The sequence below is a fragment of the Sorex fumeus genome, unplaced genomic scaffold (genome assembly GCF_029834395.1).
Source record: "Sorex fumeus unplaced genomic scaffold, SorFum_2.1 ptg000007l, whole genome shotgun sequence".
Classification (NCBI taxonomy): Eukaryota; Metazoa; Chordata; class Mammalia; order Eulipotyphla; family Soricidae; genus Sorex; species Sorex fumeus.
Genome location: NW_026606064.1, coordinates 45,820,340 through 45,839,345, shown reverse-complemented (window position 1 = coordinate 45,839,345; position 19,006 = coordinate 45,820,340). Strand labels below are relative to the sequence as shown.

General features: G+C 40.1%; 1 protein-coding gene across 2 annotated transcripts in view; it reads right to left on the bottom strand.

The window, feature by feature from the left end:
- KIF26B (kinesin family member 26B) overlaps positions 1-19,006 on the bottom strand; it is a 510,214-nt gene that overhangs the window by 147,341 nt on the left and 343,867 nt on the right. For both annotated transcript variants that reach the window (XM_056136915.1, XM_056136924.1), the window contains one exon: positions 3,661-3,844. In XM_056136915.1, coding sequence (XP_055992890.1) covers positions 3,661-3,844 — 184 coding nt within the window. The remainder of the gene's footprint in view (positions 1-3,660; positions 3,845-19,006) is intronic.

Sequence of the window (19,006 nt, the reverse complement as noted above, 5' to 3'; positions counted from 1 at the left end):
TAGTACTCCATTGTGTAGATGTACCAAAGTTTCTTTAACCAGTCATCTGTTTTTGGGCATTCAGGTTCTTCCAGTCTACAGAATGGGAAAGGATATTTGCCGAATATACATCTGACAAGGGATTAATATCGAGGATACACAAAATACTGGTTGAACTCCACAAGAAGAAAACATCCAATCCCATCAAAAAATGGGGCAATAAAATGAACAGAAACTTTCTCAAAGAAGAAATCCGAATGGCAAAAAAGCACATGAGAAAATGCTCTACATCATTAATCATCAGGGAGATGCAGATCAAAACCACAATGAGATACCATCTCACACCTCAGAGACTGGCCCACATTCAAAAGAACAAAAGCAACTGGTGCTGGCGTGGATGCGGCGAGAAAGGGACCCTCCTTCACTGCTGGTGGGAATGCCGACTGGTCCACCACTTTTGGAAAACAGTATGGACGATTCTCAAAAAATTAGAAATTGAGCTCCCATTTGACCCAGCAATACCACTCCTGGGAATATATCCCAGAGAGGCAAAAATATATAGTCGAAGTGACATCTGCACTTGTTTGTTCATTGCAGCACTCTTTACGTTACGTTGTTTTATACTTCACAAATGAGTGCAGTCCTTCTGTCTGTCCCTCTCTTTCTGACTCATTTCACTTAGCATGATACTAGGAGGGCACCTTTCCAAGTTTGGTTGTTAAAATCTGGGTCTCTTGATTTCAATGTTGATCTGTGATTTGGAAATTTGGCTCTGTCATTTCTTTTTATTTCTTTCTTTTTTTATTGTTTAATGAATCACCGTGAGGTACAGTTACAGACTACAAACTTTCATGCTTATGTTTCAGTCATACAATGATCAAGTACCCATCTTTCCACCAGTGCCTGTTCTCCACCACCAATGTTCCTGGTATCCCTCTTCCCCTACCCCACCCCCACCCCACCTCATCCTACCCCCCTGCCTCTGTAGCTGGTGGATTCCCTTTTACTTTCTCTCTCCTTTTGGGTGTTATGGTTTGCAATACAGGTATTAAGTGGACATTGTGTTTGATCTACAGTCTACTTTCAGCACACATCTCCCATCCCGAGGGTGGCTCTGTCATTTCTTAACACCATTTTGTACCTGGCTCCACTTTCCTGTCCCCTGTTGCTTCTCATCTGTCTCTTCTCCCTCTCCCTTCCACTCTTTCTATCACTTTCTAAGGAACTATGATACCACCATCTTCCAGAGTTGAGCAAGCTGCCGCTCACATCTCCTGTCCCTCTGCTCAGTTGTACAGGTATGTGGGCACTGGTCACACCTTTCATCACCTTCTGTGACATCCAGGCTAATGCATATCATAACACACATCCCTGGACAAGCCCATCATTCTCTGCCATTCCTCACTTGTTAGAGCGCACACACTTCTCTCTCATTCAAAAATGCATGCTGGGCTGCAAATGAATGAGGGAAATAATAACCTTCATTAACAACACAAGTGTCTAAGTTGCAAGCATCTGTTTGCTACAATTTAAACTACCAATTACAGTAAAACCCAGTTATCTTATTTATAATCATCCTTCGATCTGATCTGGATACACAGTGCATCGTGAAATCAAGTTTCAGTCCCTTAGTCACTGAGCTGTCTTGGTACAAGGGTTGCTCATTCTCCTAACTGGTAGGTAATATGCTCTCTGTGGGCTCAGTCCCTGGCCTTGATACCCAGATTCCTTGTCTGGGGAATCTCAGCAAGGCAGGGAGAGATGGAGAAGGAGGTTCAGCGGTTCTAGGCGTGGACCTTCTAGAAGCTGTATAGGCACTGACCCTCTGGGGCACCATGGACAGGATGAAGACAGTTTCTCAGCTGCTTCCTGTTGAGGTATCCCATCTCTGGGGACCCCACATTGGCTGAAAATAGGGTGTTTCTTCAAAGAAAGATCATTTAAAGATGTGTTGACAGTTATTTGCCAACAGGACCCTCTTCAGAGGCCCAGAGAGAGAATGGCTGCCAGGATGGCTCCACCGCACCTCTCTGGAGGATCTTCTCAAGGGCACTGCAGCTATGACCTGCTCTAAATAAATAAGAGTCCCCACACATGTAAAAAGTGTGGATGGTTAAATTTTGTGTTGTGTGCATTGTACCACAGTTACAGTTCTTTCTGGTTAGAAAAACAAAACTGTAGCCACTCTCTTCAGAAGGCAGCTTAGTTCACTTTCTTTGAATGGGATCAACCATCAGCATGGCCCTGTGCGAGTGCCCTGCCCATCCTTGGGGGCTCCTCCACGTTGAGTCATTCCCACCACTCGAGTCCGCTATCTCCCCTAGGACCGAGCCTGGGCCCCATCCTGTTTATTACTTGCTTCCCCCAAAGACCCTATAGTTGAAAACTACCTGCTGGCCCAAGGTCAAGGCACTGACATGCAAGAACAAGCAAGGTGATGTCCACACCTTCATCAACTTTAAATCCTGCCAGAAACAGCACCTTAGCAAGTTAATGCCTTCCAGTGAGGTGGAGGAGAAACTGGGAAAGGCCAAGAAGCATAGAGGGAAAGGGCCAATTCCAAAGGGACATGTACTGGTTAGGTCGAAACCACTAAGAAAATGAACCTGGCAAGAATTGCTTCTGACTGCAGAGGGTAAAGGGAAGCTGAGTCTTCACTAAGGAAATGCATGGTCTGTACAGCTTATCATTTCTCCCTCTGGAAAGGAGAGAACTGCCCAGGAGGAAGGTTCACTGCACCGGACAGGCAAGGTTGTGAGGACCTACTTCCACTGCAAGTCAAAGAAAGGCAAGAACCATCTTGTGCCTTGAGTCAGCATTCCTGTAAGTCCCAGATTATTCACCAATTGAGGAGTAAGCCCTAAGGTAGGGCTTCACCCAGACAGGCTCTCTTTCAGAAGACAGCACTTAGCGATGACATTTAAAAACAAAGTTATCCTAAATAAAGTGGAACATCTTGTGAGAGCATTCTTACATCTTCTGCTAGGAATTTGTATCAGTTCAAATTGCATTTTTGGCTGGGCTGGAAGGACTGAAAAGGCTTCCCAGAAATCATATCATGATCTGGTTCAAAAGCAGAAGTGGGGACAGAGATAATATAGAGGGTAGGACACTTGCCACACACACAGCCAACCTGGATTTGATCCCTGGAACCCCATATAGTCGCCCCAGTCACATCAGGACTGATCTCTGAACACAGAACTAGGAATAAGCCCTGAGCACGCCAAGTATAGCCCAAAACAATTATACAAAAAAGCAGAAGCAGTGATTTCTTTGAAAAGGGAAGGAAGAATGAAGGTATGGTGTGTGCATTTACAAAGCCTCTTTGCCTTCCACCCTTGCACCCTCTCCTCTCTCATGGTTTCCAGATTTTGCTTTCTGTTTTTGATATCGGGTTCTTTTTCTTAAAAACGGGGACAGCTAAGTCAAACACTGCAAGCCAGTCTGGGGTTTTCTCCCGTCCCAATCAAATCAGATCTCTACTCTTTGCAAACCTTAATTTACCATTTAATATATGTAATCAAAGAAAATGTTGCAGTACTTTCAACTGAATTTCATTTTGTGTTCTCTTCCACTTATCACCTTACAATCTAAACAAATCTGGGGTATCCTTTTTGCTTTTCCCACAGCTCTCCCTGCCTGCCCCAGCAACCCATATCCAGACAGAAGAAGGAGGCCTACCTTGCCTAGGCCAGGTGTGTCCTTCACCTTGTTGACTGCCCTCAGCAGACATGGAGGGGCAGGAGGTGGGGACACCTGCAGGATGCCACTGAAGCTGGTGGCAAAGAGAGGTGGCTCAGCCACGGAAGACGTGGACGGTCGATGTTTCTTCTTCTTGGAAGAAAGGTTCAACTTCTGGGCAGCTCTGCAGAGAAAAAAGTAGAGAAGGTAAAATAAGGGGGGAAATGTGATCCCTTCAGAAATGCTAGGGTCACTTTGTTTACTTTCTCTTAAGAGAGACCCAAGATGCTACTGTAGCTTCATCACTATCTCTCAGCTCACTGTGTGCTGGGAAGTGCCCTCCACCTTTCTTTAGTGGAGTGAACAAACCCATTTCCTCCACAGAAACCAGGCCATAAATTGCAAGAGGTTGCAATCACAGTTTACAAAGCATTGTTTGTAAATTAATATTATGCATCTTGTCACACACCTTCAGAGTAAGCACGAATAAAAGCTGGTTATCTGTGGGGATAAGGAGCACTGAGTAGGTCCATCATTCTATAACATCACTGGCCGGAACTCAAGTGTGTGAGAGCTAAGGAGGTATTTATAAACACTGTAAAATCCAGACAGATTTGATGAAGATGCACCAGGAGGTGAGTCAAGAATGCAGTGCATGTGACCATGGAAGAAAGACAAGAGACTTTTGGGCGAAGAACAGTATGGCAGATTTGTACTATGTCCCTTATGGTCCTTCAAGCCCTGCCAGGAGCCATCCCCAAGATCCTAGCCAGGAGTAAGCCCTGGGCATCACAAGGTGTGCCCTCCACACAAAACAACAACGACAACAACAACAACAACAACACCTTCCCAAAAATGCAAAAAAAAAAAAAGAAAGAAAGAAAAAAGAAAACCAAGATCTCCAGTGCAAAGTGGAATAGAAATTGAGCCTGTTGGAGAAACGTCACTCTGCGTCTGAATTAACTCTAGTCAGGGCGCAGGGCACTGAGAGGATGGGCTGCTCATGAGAACAGACTTTTGTGGAGGGAGTCACATACAAAATGCAATTTGTGGTCAAGTATAAAGCATGAAAAGGTTCACAGCCAACACACGTGGCACAGAGGGTGCAAAGAGGGACAGGCGGGAAGAGGTGGCTGGCATGTGGCCACCTCATTAATAACGGTGATTATTCATACAGTGCGTCCATCATTCAAAGACTCTCTAACACCTTCCAGCATGAAAATCTTATAGAAAAAAGGAGGAAAATAAGGCAAAGGACGGCGTAAGGGAAAGACTTTTTACATACTAAATATAACATCCTCATTCGTATTAATCCTTGGTGTTTTCACACTATACCCTTGTTCTAAGAATTTCAACTTCCTTATCAAATGTTGTTAAACATTTTAGGTGCTGCTTAAAGGAAGTGGACTACCATGACTTTATTCTACTTATCAAAACCTTATAATCCATCTAATGTTCTTACCAATCACACAAGTCTCAAGGGAGGCATATCAAAAAGACAAAAGCAGCACGCTTTACACCTCCTCATCTTAATAATCTGGAGTTGGTTTCTATTTTGTATTAGTAATTATCATGCTTTTGACAAGTCCTCTGAGCTACAAAATTGCCGCTGCACAAATAGAGTGAGTAGAATTACCATTTCAAAGCTTCATTTTTTTTTCTAGCCTTAAGAGAAAATCTATTTCTTAAGAGGAATTCAGAGAATGGGGCTACCTGAGGAATAAGAGTCTTTGAAGGAATGCTAGATTTACCCAGTAGTCCCAATGCCATGTGCCAAACTTAAGGCCTTTGACAGTCATTCTGCTATAGCATGAGGGAAAATAAAACGAAGGGCATGGGAAGAAGAGCTCTACAATGCTTTAGTTCTTTTTCAATTAGTGGCAAGGAAAAAAGTAGATAGAATCTTTTCTTTCCCTTCTCCCCCCGATGGCACTGCCACTCTTGTTGAATCTTTCTGGAAAGAAAGGTGAAGTGGAATGGTTCAGTGAGTAGTGTGGGGTTTGTCGTGACAGTTTTCATTACTCTGAAACTCTGACAGAAGGAACAGTGACTCCCGCTAGAGGCATGTTGGCACCTTATCCTGATGCCTCGTCCTCTGCTCAGCATCCCTCATGGTTTCCCTGTCAGGCTGCCTCTATCTTGGAGCGTTTAAATGAAGGGGAAGAGGGTGGTTGCTGAAAGGTGGTGTTTATTTAGGTACATCCAGTCTGTGAGGATTATGTAGTACCTTGGTACTGTGGGAATTGGGGCTCCCAGTCCAAATGGCAAGCCAGAGAGAAGAGTGAGTGGTCTCTCTTAAAAGAGGCTGTGACCTTGGACTTGATCCTTTTCCTATTTCTTAGCTCTACCACCCCTGCTCAAATAATCTCCCTACCACAGATATTATGATGGAAGAACACAGGGGTCTCTGAAATGGATGTATGTGATGTATACTTTTAAAAAGGGCTAGGAGATACTTCAGTAGTTAAAGCAAATGCTAGGGAGATAGTATAGCACTAGGATGAGTAAATATGATTCCCAGAACCACATAGTATGCCAGCATCACTCGGTGCTATGGAAGACCCTGGAAGACCTGGGAAGAAACTGGTACCACTTGGGTGATCCGGATAATCCCTGACACTGCAGCCAGTGTTGAGCAGCATTGCACCCTCAAACCCTTGCATTGGACCTTTTGGCCCACTTAGCCAAGTATTGCCAGTGGGGTCCACGGGCCTCATGAATACAACTTAGGAGGGACCCACAAAAAATATTATGAAAGGAAGAAGCAGACAATTTCTCCAAATCTCTTCCAATGCAAAGATTCTGAAATGATAGCTGGAACCTTTGCTGGCTTCACTAAAGAAAAAGTAGTGATGGAGGGAATTATTTAGAACACATTTAATGATAATTTTTTCTTCTTAAAATGTGTACATAAAATACATCAGAACCCCATAATTTTGAAATTAATATACATCATAGCTTATCTATTCTATAAAAACATTTTAAAAAAAATTTTACATCCCTCTCACCAGCTCTTTGATCTTTAGTTTCCATGTTCGAATTTCTTGAAAGTCAGCAGCTTCTGCTCTTTTATGTTATAGAACTTCAATGACAGACAGATAGGAGAAGGTTAAGGTACAGAAATCATTCATGTATAATTGTGTTATTCAGTGACATAAAGGAGAGGCAGCCACAAAAGAACTGAAAAGGTAAAGACATTTCAACTAGAACTAGATTTCGTGTAATTAAAGCCTTACAAGCTCTTTTATCATAGGGAGAAAAATGTATGACTGGGCTATTTTTAAATAAGATTTTAAGCAATCAAAAAATAAACTAGAAAGCTATTATAAGCAATATTTGCTGATCTCATTCTCACCACAGATATTATCATATATTTTCTAAAGTTATTAACTCTGATATATATATATATATATTTTTTAAGTATCCATGAGCTTAATTTAATTTTCTGGGTCTTATTTTAAGTAAAAAAATAGTGTTCCTGCCAAAATGAAATTAATATCTGCTAAACACCTATAAAGATAATGGCACTGTGCTAAACATCATCAGGAAAAAGGTTTTCCCTACTCTCTGAATGCAGAAATGCCAATTTTTTTATGTTTGGGTGAGTTATTTGGGAGAGGGGGTGGTTGCTCTGGGAATGATACTGATATTAATATACATGGAAGAAATATTGGGCTTTTCCAGAGCCCCAAATAACTGACCTTCTTCTGAATAGCAGAGAAAACCTATAGTGTAAACTTGGGAAGATTTAAAATCATGAGACAATTATTCTAACACAATATGTTAGATCTGAATGTGAGATCTGAATTCAGGAATCATTTTAAAATTGAGATTATTTTCCCAGGAGATGGGGGAATCTACTCATATCTTGAAAAAGAAGGAAATAATTATTGGGTGAGTATAATTGGATTAGTTGTCAGTTAGATTAATGACAAGAAAATTTAAAAGGAATTCTCTTTTTGGTGTTTATGCAATAGAATATTTGCCAAACTACCCCCTTCGATTTTTCAGAACTGTATAGGAGGAACACTCTTAATCTTAAATGCATCTCATGATAATAAAATTGGGGTCTACCACCCTTTGAGTCTAGGGGGTTAATAAAATGTTGACTTGACAGTTTTTAAAGAATGATTAGTGTCATGGAAAACACACACACACACACACACACACACACACACACACAAACCCTTTCTTTAGGATATAGCAAGAAACATTAGGCAGTTCAGTCATTTTTTTCCAAGGAGTCTCTAGCCTTTAAAAAATTCTGCACATCACGGGTGGCTAATCATGTCCTGAGAGCATTTCATCTTGTCTAAGGGGGGTGGAGGGTGGTGTTCAAATGGAAAAGCTGATCATAGGTGGAGAAAAGGTTTCTAAAAATTAGGAGGTCATTCAAGCTCTACTCAGTTGAACCCAGGCAATTGATTGGCAAGATATCAACCGAAAAATTGCTCAAGAAGAGGGCAGGGCGAGGACCTCAGAAGTGCCACATCTGCTACTCAGAAAGGGTCCTGACCCAGGAGGGGGATGAGAGCAGTTGGATCTCCACCGTCAGCACATAAAAGACAATCCAAGCTGTAATTTAATGTGACGAAGGCTGAGGCTGCCAGGCTCTATGGTGGCTTATGTGCCATTATAAAATATTTCAATGCTCTGAGGATTAAGACTATCTGATAATGAGCAATGACATGACAGATCGCAGCAGCTCCAAAGAAATCCATGGGGTCAGTGACACAGGGGAAGAAGAAACTAAAGCGGATTATAAATAAGGAGTCTCTGTGACAAAAACGGGTGGTCTGAGGTAAGCTCTGGATAGTTAAAAGCTCTGTCTATGTGTAAAAAACGTAAGTTATGTTTCATTTTTAAATACAGCGATTTAAGAGTAGACTGGCACTGGCATGAAGCATGGTAGCCACTGGAAATTCTCCAAACAAGGAATAATAACATCCTCCCTCCTTCACCTTGCCATATTTTAATAGGCTGTCACGAAGGTCAAATCCTTATCTCTAGAGACTCAAAGGCATATGGGACTTGGAGGTTTTCTGATTTTTATGTAAATGATCCATTTCATTAGTGCAGGAAGATAATTCATGATATGACTTCAAATAAAATGTTTACAGCTAGGAGGTAAAACATGGCTGACCATTAACTTCAAACAATATTGCATTAAAATGGTCTAGTCAGACATTGTTACAATTTGAAAACAGATTGATTTTTTGAAACATAATGTACATTATAATGATAATCAACACAATGGTAAGCATCTCTGTGATTTTTCCCTTCTTTGTGTCTAAAGTTTTTACCCAATTTTCAATGGTTTGTAAAAGATGCCCTTGTCAACTTACTTCAGTCTTCAGGAATCATTTTTTTTTTCCCCCACTAAAGTCTCAAAGAAACTGGCATGGAAAATATGGACATATATATATCGTTTGAGCAGGCAACTCCAAGATATATATATATATCTTGGAGAGCCCAGCAAGCTACCGAGAGTATCCCACCCTCACGGGCAGAGCCTGGCAAGCTTCCCGTGGCATATTTGATACGCCAAAACCAGTAACAAAAACAGGTCTCATTCCCCTGACCCTGAAAAAGTCTCCAGTTGTTGGGAAAGATTAGTAAGGAGAAGCTGCTAAAATCTCAGGACTGGGATGAGTAGAGACATTACTGGCACCCGCTTGAGTAAATCAACGAACAACGGGATGACAGTGATACAGTGATATACTATGTTGTAACACTTAATGGGATACTGCATTGCGTAGTGTAGTCTTTTGCCTCTAGATGTTATTAGTGTGTCCTTCATCATGGCATTCTTCACTCACTGAAGGTCAAGATCATATGGTTCTTTTGTAACTGTCAGGACAGCCCTATAGCTTGGGTGACTGGTTGAAAGAACTGTGTCCACTCAGTGCTTCTTAATCCATCCAGCCTTTGGAGTTGCACCAGCCTAGACAAAGTTCCAAGAAGAAACCAGAAGATATAGATCATGCTTAAACCATGTGGTGTTTAACTCTTTCTAGAGAATTTTTCATATGCCATCACATCTATCTCTGGCCTTCACTAGGAAGTAATCAAGGAAGGTATTATGTTCTACAAATTATAAATTGAAAAAAAGAAAGTTCTGGGGTGAGAGAGGTACTATAACAAGTAGTACTATTGCCTTGTACATGGTTGACCCAGGTTCAATTCCTGAGACCCCATATGGTCCCCCAAATCCACCAGGAGTATTTTTTAGTGCAGAGCCAGGAGTAATCTCTGAGCAAAGTCAGGTGTAGCCCCCAGACAAACAAAAGCAACTCAAAAAGGAAGGTCCAGAAGTTACCTAATTTTATCCAGTAACAAGACTGATGATTCTCACACTTGAGATTGAGATTCAAGTATTAAGGACAGACAGATATATAAGGGGCCTGAAGATATACTTTGCATGCAAGAGACCTGGATTTGGTCCTTGGCACTGTATCCCTGAGCATCATCAGGAGTGACCTCCAAGCACAAAGCTCAGAACAGTCTCTGAAAAATGATTAGAGTTTTGTGAGTTCCAGACCCATAGTCTTTCTATTACATGATGCTATTGTGGAGTTTGATAAATCCAGGCCAGGGGGAATAACATAACCACCAATGTTATTATTTTCCTAGTAATAAATACACACACAAATGCAGCTACATATTTCAGTATGAAACTCAAATCATATCAAATAATACATATGCATTTACCAATTACTAATCTAGTTGCTTAGCAACATACCTTCGTATCATGGGTGGAGGCGTGGGCTGAGGGCAGAAATGTCTCTGTTGAGTGAGTTAGTTCATGCCCAGAATTAGGACTTGAAAGGCAAATTATATGAAAATGACATCTCTTTTCTACAATAGTAACCTAGAATGAGTTTCTGTATGATGATATGACAACTATACCTTTACACAACATTATTATATATCATCCTCCAATACTTCTTAACACTCAATCTGCAGATACAGAAATCATGCTGGAAGCTGCTGAAAATGCATCTCAGTGCTCTAGGAGCTCAATTAATCAATCACTATTTATTGAATGACAATTATGTGCAAAAGCACTATATGATCAATGGTGTACAAATACGATTAAAGTTATCCTTGAGTCTCCCAGAATGTGTTCTTTGTTCAAGAGTCTACTTCTCAGTTGCACAGATGGGAACGATGTACCAAACCCAATATTCCTGATAATGTTATTTAGATTTCATGGCAGCAGAGATTAACAGAAGCTGGAAGAAGCCTGCAGATGCATAGCAGGTAAACCCATCACAAAACCAAAAAATTTCACCATCAGTTTGCAGCCAAAATCTTTCTCTGAAATCTAGGCAGGTCATCTCTCACTCACATGCCTCAAGGTAGAAACATAGAAAATGAACAGCAGTATTTGAGAACCATTTCTTGCTAATCTGCTTGTGTCTGGATTTTTTCGTGATCAAAGTGAGAATATTATGAGTATAAATGAAAGTCACACCAAAGGCAAAAATGATTGAGAAAAGAAACCCATTCATAAATAAATTTCTCTACGAAAGTTACTCAAAATAAAAACCTGTCTTTCTGCTTAGAACCTATGAAAAGTGTTTGCTGAGCCAAGATCCTTGTGTGAAAAAATAAAAACACTTTCATATTCTGCCCAAAGAAAGCAGAAGATATTTAATGAAAGAATTAGTTGTTGGCACAGAGGACTAAACAGAAGTACAGAAAGTGGATTTGTTATTTCCTGGCTGTGAACATTTGGATTTTAGAAACGCCAAATAAACATGGTCTGCGGCAGGCTCTGTGCTTCAAAAGCTTGGAGGTAACTATCTTCTGCCTCCAGTCCTGACAGGTGCTGCCCCTGCGGTCTCCCCAAGGTGGGTCTGATCCGGGCATAAGGGAGGTGCCCTAATGCTTTAACTGAAGGTGCAACTTTGTAACTAAGATACTTCCACTTGTCTTGCCATAGTCAAGTCTTGTGGCTTCATGACACAATAGCTGCTTAGAACCTTGCTGTTCTGCCAATTCTTATTATCTCAGTGGCTTGGTGGCAGGGAGCTGGGCATTGTGGCCCACATTCAAGGCTTCCTGGAATATTCTGTGTTAGGGAAGCTGATGGGGTACCTTTATGAAGGGCATCTGCAGGAAGCTGGGCATTAAGATCCACAAGAGATTGGGAACTGCTGCGTGAATGATCTTAATTCCATCCAGAACTCAGTGCCACATTCCTCTGGCAAGCTGAGGACATGTGGATAGTCTCATTACTTTTTCTGTTTCTGTGTGTCTAGAAAACCTGTTAGTCACACCTGAATACTGAGACCACAAAGTCCAGGTCAAGACCCAGAGGAACAAGCTCATTAGAAATATGGAAGGTCTTGATTTCTGAGCTCAAATGACCTCAGGAAGATACAATTTACTTCTGACTTGAACAATCATTCATCATTTTAAGAGAGTCTACCTCACTTTTTGAAGGGTAAAGGAAGGTGGAATGCACAACGATTTATTCTCGATTCATACAATCTAGGAAAGCCTACAGGAACATGTTACCAACTGATGCCCATGTGAGGTGCACTTCAGCTTGGAACCCTGGGGCCATACATTTTATTACTGCTACATCATTTTTTCCATGCTAACCTACGGTGCTACAATCCTTTACTTCCAAACTTCCAAATTATTTACTATGGCTGGAATCTGGATAAGTCATTGAGAAAGTTCTCTGCCAATTACACTCATAAGCACTCTCACAGAGGAAGAAGGCATAAGTGCAAGAAGTCTGAGGTTGAGGGCTGGACTGATAGCACAGCGGGTAGGGCGTTTGCCTTGCATGCAGTCAACCTGGGTTTGATTCTCAGCATCCCATATGGTCCCCCCAGCACCACCAGGGGTAGTTCCTGAGTGCATGGGCCAAGAGTAACCCCTGTGCATCGCCAGGTGTGACCCCATATCCCCCCAGAAAAAGAAGTTTAAGGTTGTGCTTACAGAATGTTCCTCTTGAAGACAGTTGAATACAAGATGCTCTGGACAGTGCCAGGTGAGAAATACAGGGTGGGCATGCTCTCTGGTATCAGTCTGGGTGACACAGTTTTACCTGCTGACTGGTGCATGAGCTAGTCACAGTCATGTTCCCGTTCTTCCTGTTCTCATTCCTTCACGGAGCCAATGCCCTAGCATTGAGACTCATCTGCCCAGACCACTAAGCTGGCTGCTTACTTGTCTGCATCCTGGCTTTGGTTTTCCTGTTTTCCTCAGCAGCCAAATCAATCTTGCTGACTCTCTTCCTTGCTTGCCCTGAGACCCACATACATCTTCCTTTCTGTTCATTGGCCATCTCTGGTCGTTAATCCCTTCTGACTAGATGACCCATTTCTGAAGATCTTTATGTTTCTGCTTTGATATACCTAGCCTAAGCCTAATTTGTTGTACCAAAGAAGCTTTGTAGCTCCTAACTTACTATATATTTGTAAACTAAACTCAATTCATGAATTATAAGAATTGTAAATGCCAAGGATGCCAGACTCAAGAAAATGGAAATATATGTTTCATTCTATCCCAAAGCAAATAGAAATTGTTTCAGTTAAATTTTTCATTTGCTTCTATTTTCCATAAACTACTTCTATTTTTTGGTAAACTACTACTACTACTACTACTACTACTACTACTTTTTATTAAAAAACAAACAAAAAAACTAGAAATTGAGCTTCCATATGACCCCACAATACTACTTCTGGGAATATATTCCAAGGGTGGAAGAAAGCACAGTACAAATGACATATGCACCTGTATGTTCATTGCAGCATTGTTCACAATAGCCAGAATCTAGAAACAACCCGTGAAACTGAGAACAGACAACTGGTTAAAGAAAGTTTGGTATATCTACACAATGGAATATTATGCAGCCATTAGGAAAATTGAAGTAATAAAATTTGCTTATAAGTGGATGGTCATGGAGAGTATCATGCTAAGTGAAATGAGTCAGAAAGAGAGGGACAGACAGAATGACTGCACTCATTTGTGGAATATTTTTTGTAAACTTTTCATGGGCATGGGGGTCATACCAAGCAATGCTCAGGACTCTCCTGGCTCTACACTCAGAGATCACTCCTGAGTGCAAGGATCACACCTGGTGGGACTCAGGGGACTATATGTGATGCCAGGGATAAAACCCTGGTCGGACCGGGCAAGAGGCAAGTTTTCTACTCACTATACTATCTCTACAGCTCCTCATAAATTCTTAATGAATGGAACTGATGCAACTATGTACCTACCAAATATTTCTATTATAAATATATACTGAGAAAAACACAATCAGAGGGCAATTAAAAGTCCATCCTTATGAAATGCTAGTACCTGATTTTTCTACTATGTAATGATGGCCATAATATACACCCATATTATCTACTACAGTGCAAGGACTATCTAACTGAAGATTCCTTCAACGAATAAGCAAAATTTTATTTCAAATAGCTTATAGATTTAATGTTCTTTTCATCATATCATATTTCCTTTTAGTCACTAATTCCAGTAGTTTCTAGTTAAATCACACACACACACACACACACACACACACACACACACACACGCACGCACGCGTGTGCTACGATAACATTAAAAGAAAGAGAGTGCATAATCGACCATAAGCAGAAAGCCCATTTAAAAGCCAAGGGAAACTACTAATTCTCTGGGACTTTTCCTTATCATTTCTCTTCCTTAGCTATTTGGTAGAAAATTATCTTGAAAAGCCTAAGAAAATGAAAAGCAGCTATGTGTTCACTTTTATGTCTCTATTTTTAAAAGAAACCATGCTTTATTCTCACTTTGCCCATATTTTGATCATGTGAAATTAAAAACTGACATGCAATTGCACACTTCAGATGTAATTTGTTGCCTGAAGCAGCAAACTCCTATCAAGGTGTGAGAGCTAGAAATGGACAACGCTTGCAGAGAAAATAAAGCCTTTAATCTATAACTCTTTGCTCAATACCTGTAGCTCTTTCAGATCAAGAATAATTAATTGCCAATGCCAGGCGACATGCACTGTGTTTTTGGAGGCATCTTTGTTAATTAAATTTGAATATAAAAGTTGATTCCTTGACAAAGGTAAGTAATTTCTTGTTCCCTTTAATGTCAATATTTCTTTTTATTTAACAAATTACTTACTATAGTTTGAATCTGAAAAAATCATTAAATAAGATATTTAAAATTTAAAAATCATTAAATAAGATATTTCAGGGAATGATTTGGGTTTGTTTCAGCATTACAAAAAAATATGACCCAGACACAGCAGATGTTCAGGAAGTCTGCATTGGTTTCAAGCTGGGCCGGCCCACTGACTAGACAGGTGTTTAGATTATGGGCACCACAGCATCCTCACTAGCGGGAGAGGGGAAGAATCCACATTTCCTCCTACCTTCTCTACTCTGCGTGGTCATATCGGATTGAGTCCCTGTGGATCACTAAAAAACACGGCACATATTTATTGCAATAAAGTGTGCTCATTGTAGGCACCTTCAAAGCTCTCATACAGAAGAAAGAAAACCTTTGTTTTCAATAAAGAGGAGAACAATCTCCCCAGAGTTGACAGCAAAGATGAGAGAGCACTCCATAACAAGTCACCTTGTGAAAGGAGAATCTATAGTAATTGTGGCCTATAAGACAGCAGGGACAACTGTTTTTGCAACTTTTGAATAAAAGCTACATTTCACTGTCTGTGCAAATAGCAAGTTCTTAGAAATGGAAACGTCAGTATTTGGGATAGATAAGGGACCACAGTGATCACTCTGGATAAGAACTGCATGCTGAAAATAGGTAAAGGAACAAATATGATAACCTCTCAGTAACTGTATTACAAACTATAATGCCCAAAATGGGGGGAAAGAGAGAGAGAGAGAGAGAGAGAGAGAGAGAGAGAGAGAGAGAGAGAGAGAGAGAGAGAGAGAAGAGGAAAGTGTCTGCCATAGAGACAGGCTGGGAGAGGAGGATAGCAGGAGGGAAACTGAGGACATTGTTGGTGGGAAATGTACACTGGTGGAGGGAGGGGTGTTGGAACATTTTATGACTAAAACCCATCCGTGAACAGCTCTGTAATTATGTATCTCACGGTGATTCAATTAACAAAAGAAAAAAAGAAACAGAGACCTGAGAAATGGCTTATAATAAAGTGAAACTGAATAAATAAGAGTTAAGTTCCTAAAATATATTTCTGGTTGCAAACACATTCTCAAAAAAATTTGTTTGTTTGGGGGTCATACCTGGAAGTGGTCAGGGCTTAACTCCTGGCTCTGTGCTCAAGGACCAGTCCAGTCAGGATTTCAGGGGCCATAAACCGTGCTAGGATCAAACACAGGTTGGTGCCATGCAAAGCAAGCACCTTACTCACTGTTCCATCTCTCCATTCCCAACTCATCTAATCTTCAACCATCTTCTATATTCATTTAAGTTCAAAACCACTTATTCCAGGTGAGGGTTTCAGGTAACCAAAGATTATTCAAGTACTCAGGATGTAAAGTGGTAGACTCTAGACAGAATGAATTTTCACTGCAAATCTGAACTCTCCTGTCCACCTCAACTTTCATGGGGAAAACTGAGATGACCCAGAACCCTCACATGCACATCTTGAGTGTGTGCTGAGCAAGAAAACCAGTGTCTGGAGAAATCCCTAACCAACACAGAGAAAACTTGCTAACTTCACATAGATGGTAGTTCCTGCCAGGAATCAATTTTTTCCCCTCATCAACAGGAAATGGCATTATTTAGGGCAGAGAGATAGTACAAGAATGAAAGTGCTTGCCTTCATTTGGTCAGCCAGAGTTTAATCCCTAGCACTGAACAAGTTCTCTCAAGTCATGCCAGAAGTGATCCTTGATTACTGAGCACAGAACCAAGAGTAATTCTTGAGAAAACCTGGGTGGGTGAGCCCCTCCAAGCACCACCAAATAGAAGGAATAATGAAGAAGGAAGAAGGAAAAAATAGAAAGGAGGAAGAAGAAAAGGAGGAGGTAGTAGTAGGTAGTGGGGAGGAGGAGGAGGAGGAGAAGGAGGAGGAGGAGGAGGAAGAGGAGGAGGAGGATCAGCATTTTTCTAAAAGCTGTTATCTTTGCTTGTCTGACAATTTCTGTAGGTGCAGGGCACACAGGTACTGTAGTAGCATGGGAAGAGGAGCGAAAATGAGGCTAGAGGGCATATCATCATCAATAGAATATGGCCTTCAGCATGAACAATGGCCTCTCTCCAACCCACCCACCTCCTTCTGCATTCCAGCATCTGTTCTAGTTCATATTGTGCTGGAGGGAAGAGGCAGAAAAAAAAACCCAGAAATTTAAAAATTTAACTCTTTCTTTATTTCTTATTGGTATTAATCCATACGTGGCAGGGATCAGTGTCTTCTGGCTCTGCTCAGGAATCACTCCTGACAGAGCTCGAGGGACTCTGTGCAGTGTTGGGGGTTGAACCTGGTTGCAACGTAAGCATCTTAGTCTCTGTACTATCTCTCCTGCCCTCTTTTAACTAATGTCTTTATTAAACTCTTCAAAGTTACATTTTATCTTGTGTTACAAGTATTTTTGGACAAAAAAGTACCTTAATCATTATATACTACATAAAGAAGAGACATAATTTTGAAAGAAATTGCAGGTCACTGAGAAATTTATTTAAATAAAAATGTGGTTCAAATTTTCATATTAATTCTATAAAGAAACCTGAGAATTTAATGTGTACTTTAGGATTAATACTATTTTTAGGTCAGGAAATCTATCAGTCACTGTCACTGTCCTCCTGTTGTTCATCGATTTGCTCAAGCAGGCACTAGTAACATCTCACAACAAATTGTGAGACTTGTTACTGTGTTTGGCATATCGAATATGTCGCAGGCAACTTGCCAAGCTTTGCTGTGTGGGCGAGATACTCTGGGTAGCTTGCCGGGCTCTCCGAGAGGAGTGGAGGAATCAAACCTGGGTCGGCTGGGTCGGCTGTGTGCAAGGCAAATGCCCTATCTGCTGGGCTATCGCTCCAGTCCCAGTAAATCTATGTTAAAAACAAAAAACTAAGCTTTCAGGGTTATTTTAGTTACTGGAAACTTAAGTTTAATGACTCTTTTGGAGAATTTAGGACATGATGTTTAAAGTAATATGTCAACTTTAATAATACATTGCTAATAATAACTATAGCTTTTGACACAGAATCCCTGACAAGGGACAAAATTCCTAAGTCTGATATCATTTTAAGAAAAATAATATTTATTTACTGATTAAGTTCTTGGGAATAGGCTATTTGAAATGAAAAAAGTTCCTGTTCTCAATTCTGGATATCATACTTTTGTGTCTGTGAGTATATTAATATGTAGTTGGACAGAACGTAATGCAGATCATATCATTAAATAATCAATCTCCTCCTCCTCATGTGGATTCCCTCATTTACTCAAGAGATAACACTTTTAAAATTTCTTGCAACTTAAGATTTTTATAAGATGAAACTTATTTCATCTTGATTTTTATGAAAATTTCACACATTTTAACTTTATAAATGACATTCAATTGAAGCTAGTTATAAACACGTTATCTTTAAATCTTTATACTTTCCTTTGATTTTGTCAAAAATACCATGTCATTAAACCAATGAAAAGAGCCATTCATGCTGTACTTATGATGCATATAAATGATAACAATCATTTAAATAATGCAACAAAGTAGCTCAATGCATGACTAATTATCAAAAATGTTTTAAGAAATAGTTTTGTTTTTCTTTTATACTAGTCAGTAATTCCACTGACAAAAAAATTACTTATTTTGCAAGATACACAACCCTGTTTCTAACTTAATTTATAGAATTTTAATGGAAAACTAAAAGTGAGCTAGGCTTGAACATGAAAACAAAAACACCCACACCAAGTGTATAATGAAGCTAGAGAATATACACATGACATTAGAATTAACTGTACACAAGAAACATCCAATATATATGTTTGTGTGTATTTTGCTCCCTTCCTCTTTCTTTCTCTCCTGATTCATTTGCCTAATTAATGTCTAATTTCAATGACCAACTTGATATAAGAATTAGTAAGTATTTCTTCTTCTGATTTCAATATATATTCATTTCCAACTTATTTTATAAATTGGTTCAATTCACTTTGAAGAAATGGAAATATACATATCTTTATTTTTATTTATTTACTATCCATTTTTTTAGGCCATGCTCAGAGGTGCTCAGGAATGTGATGCCAGGTACTGAACCTATGCCTTCCATATCCAAAGTATGAAAATCAGCTCTTTGAGCTATCACTCCTGGCACTAAAATATATATATATATATATATATATAAACACACACATTTATATGTGTGTTTATGTGTGTGTGTGTGCTGTTTAGGTGATTTT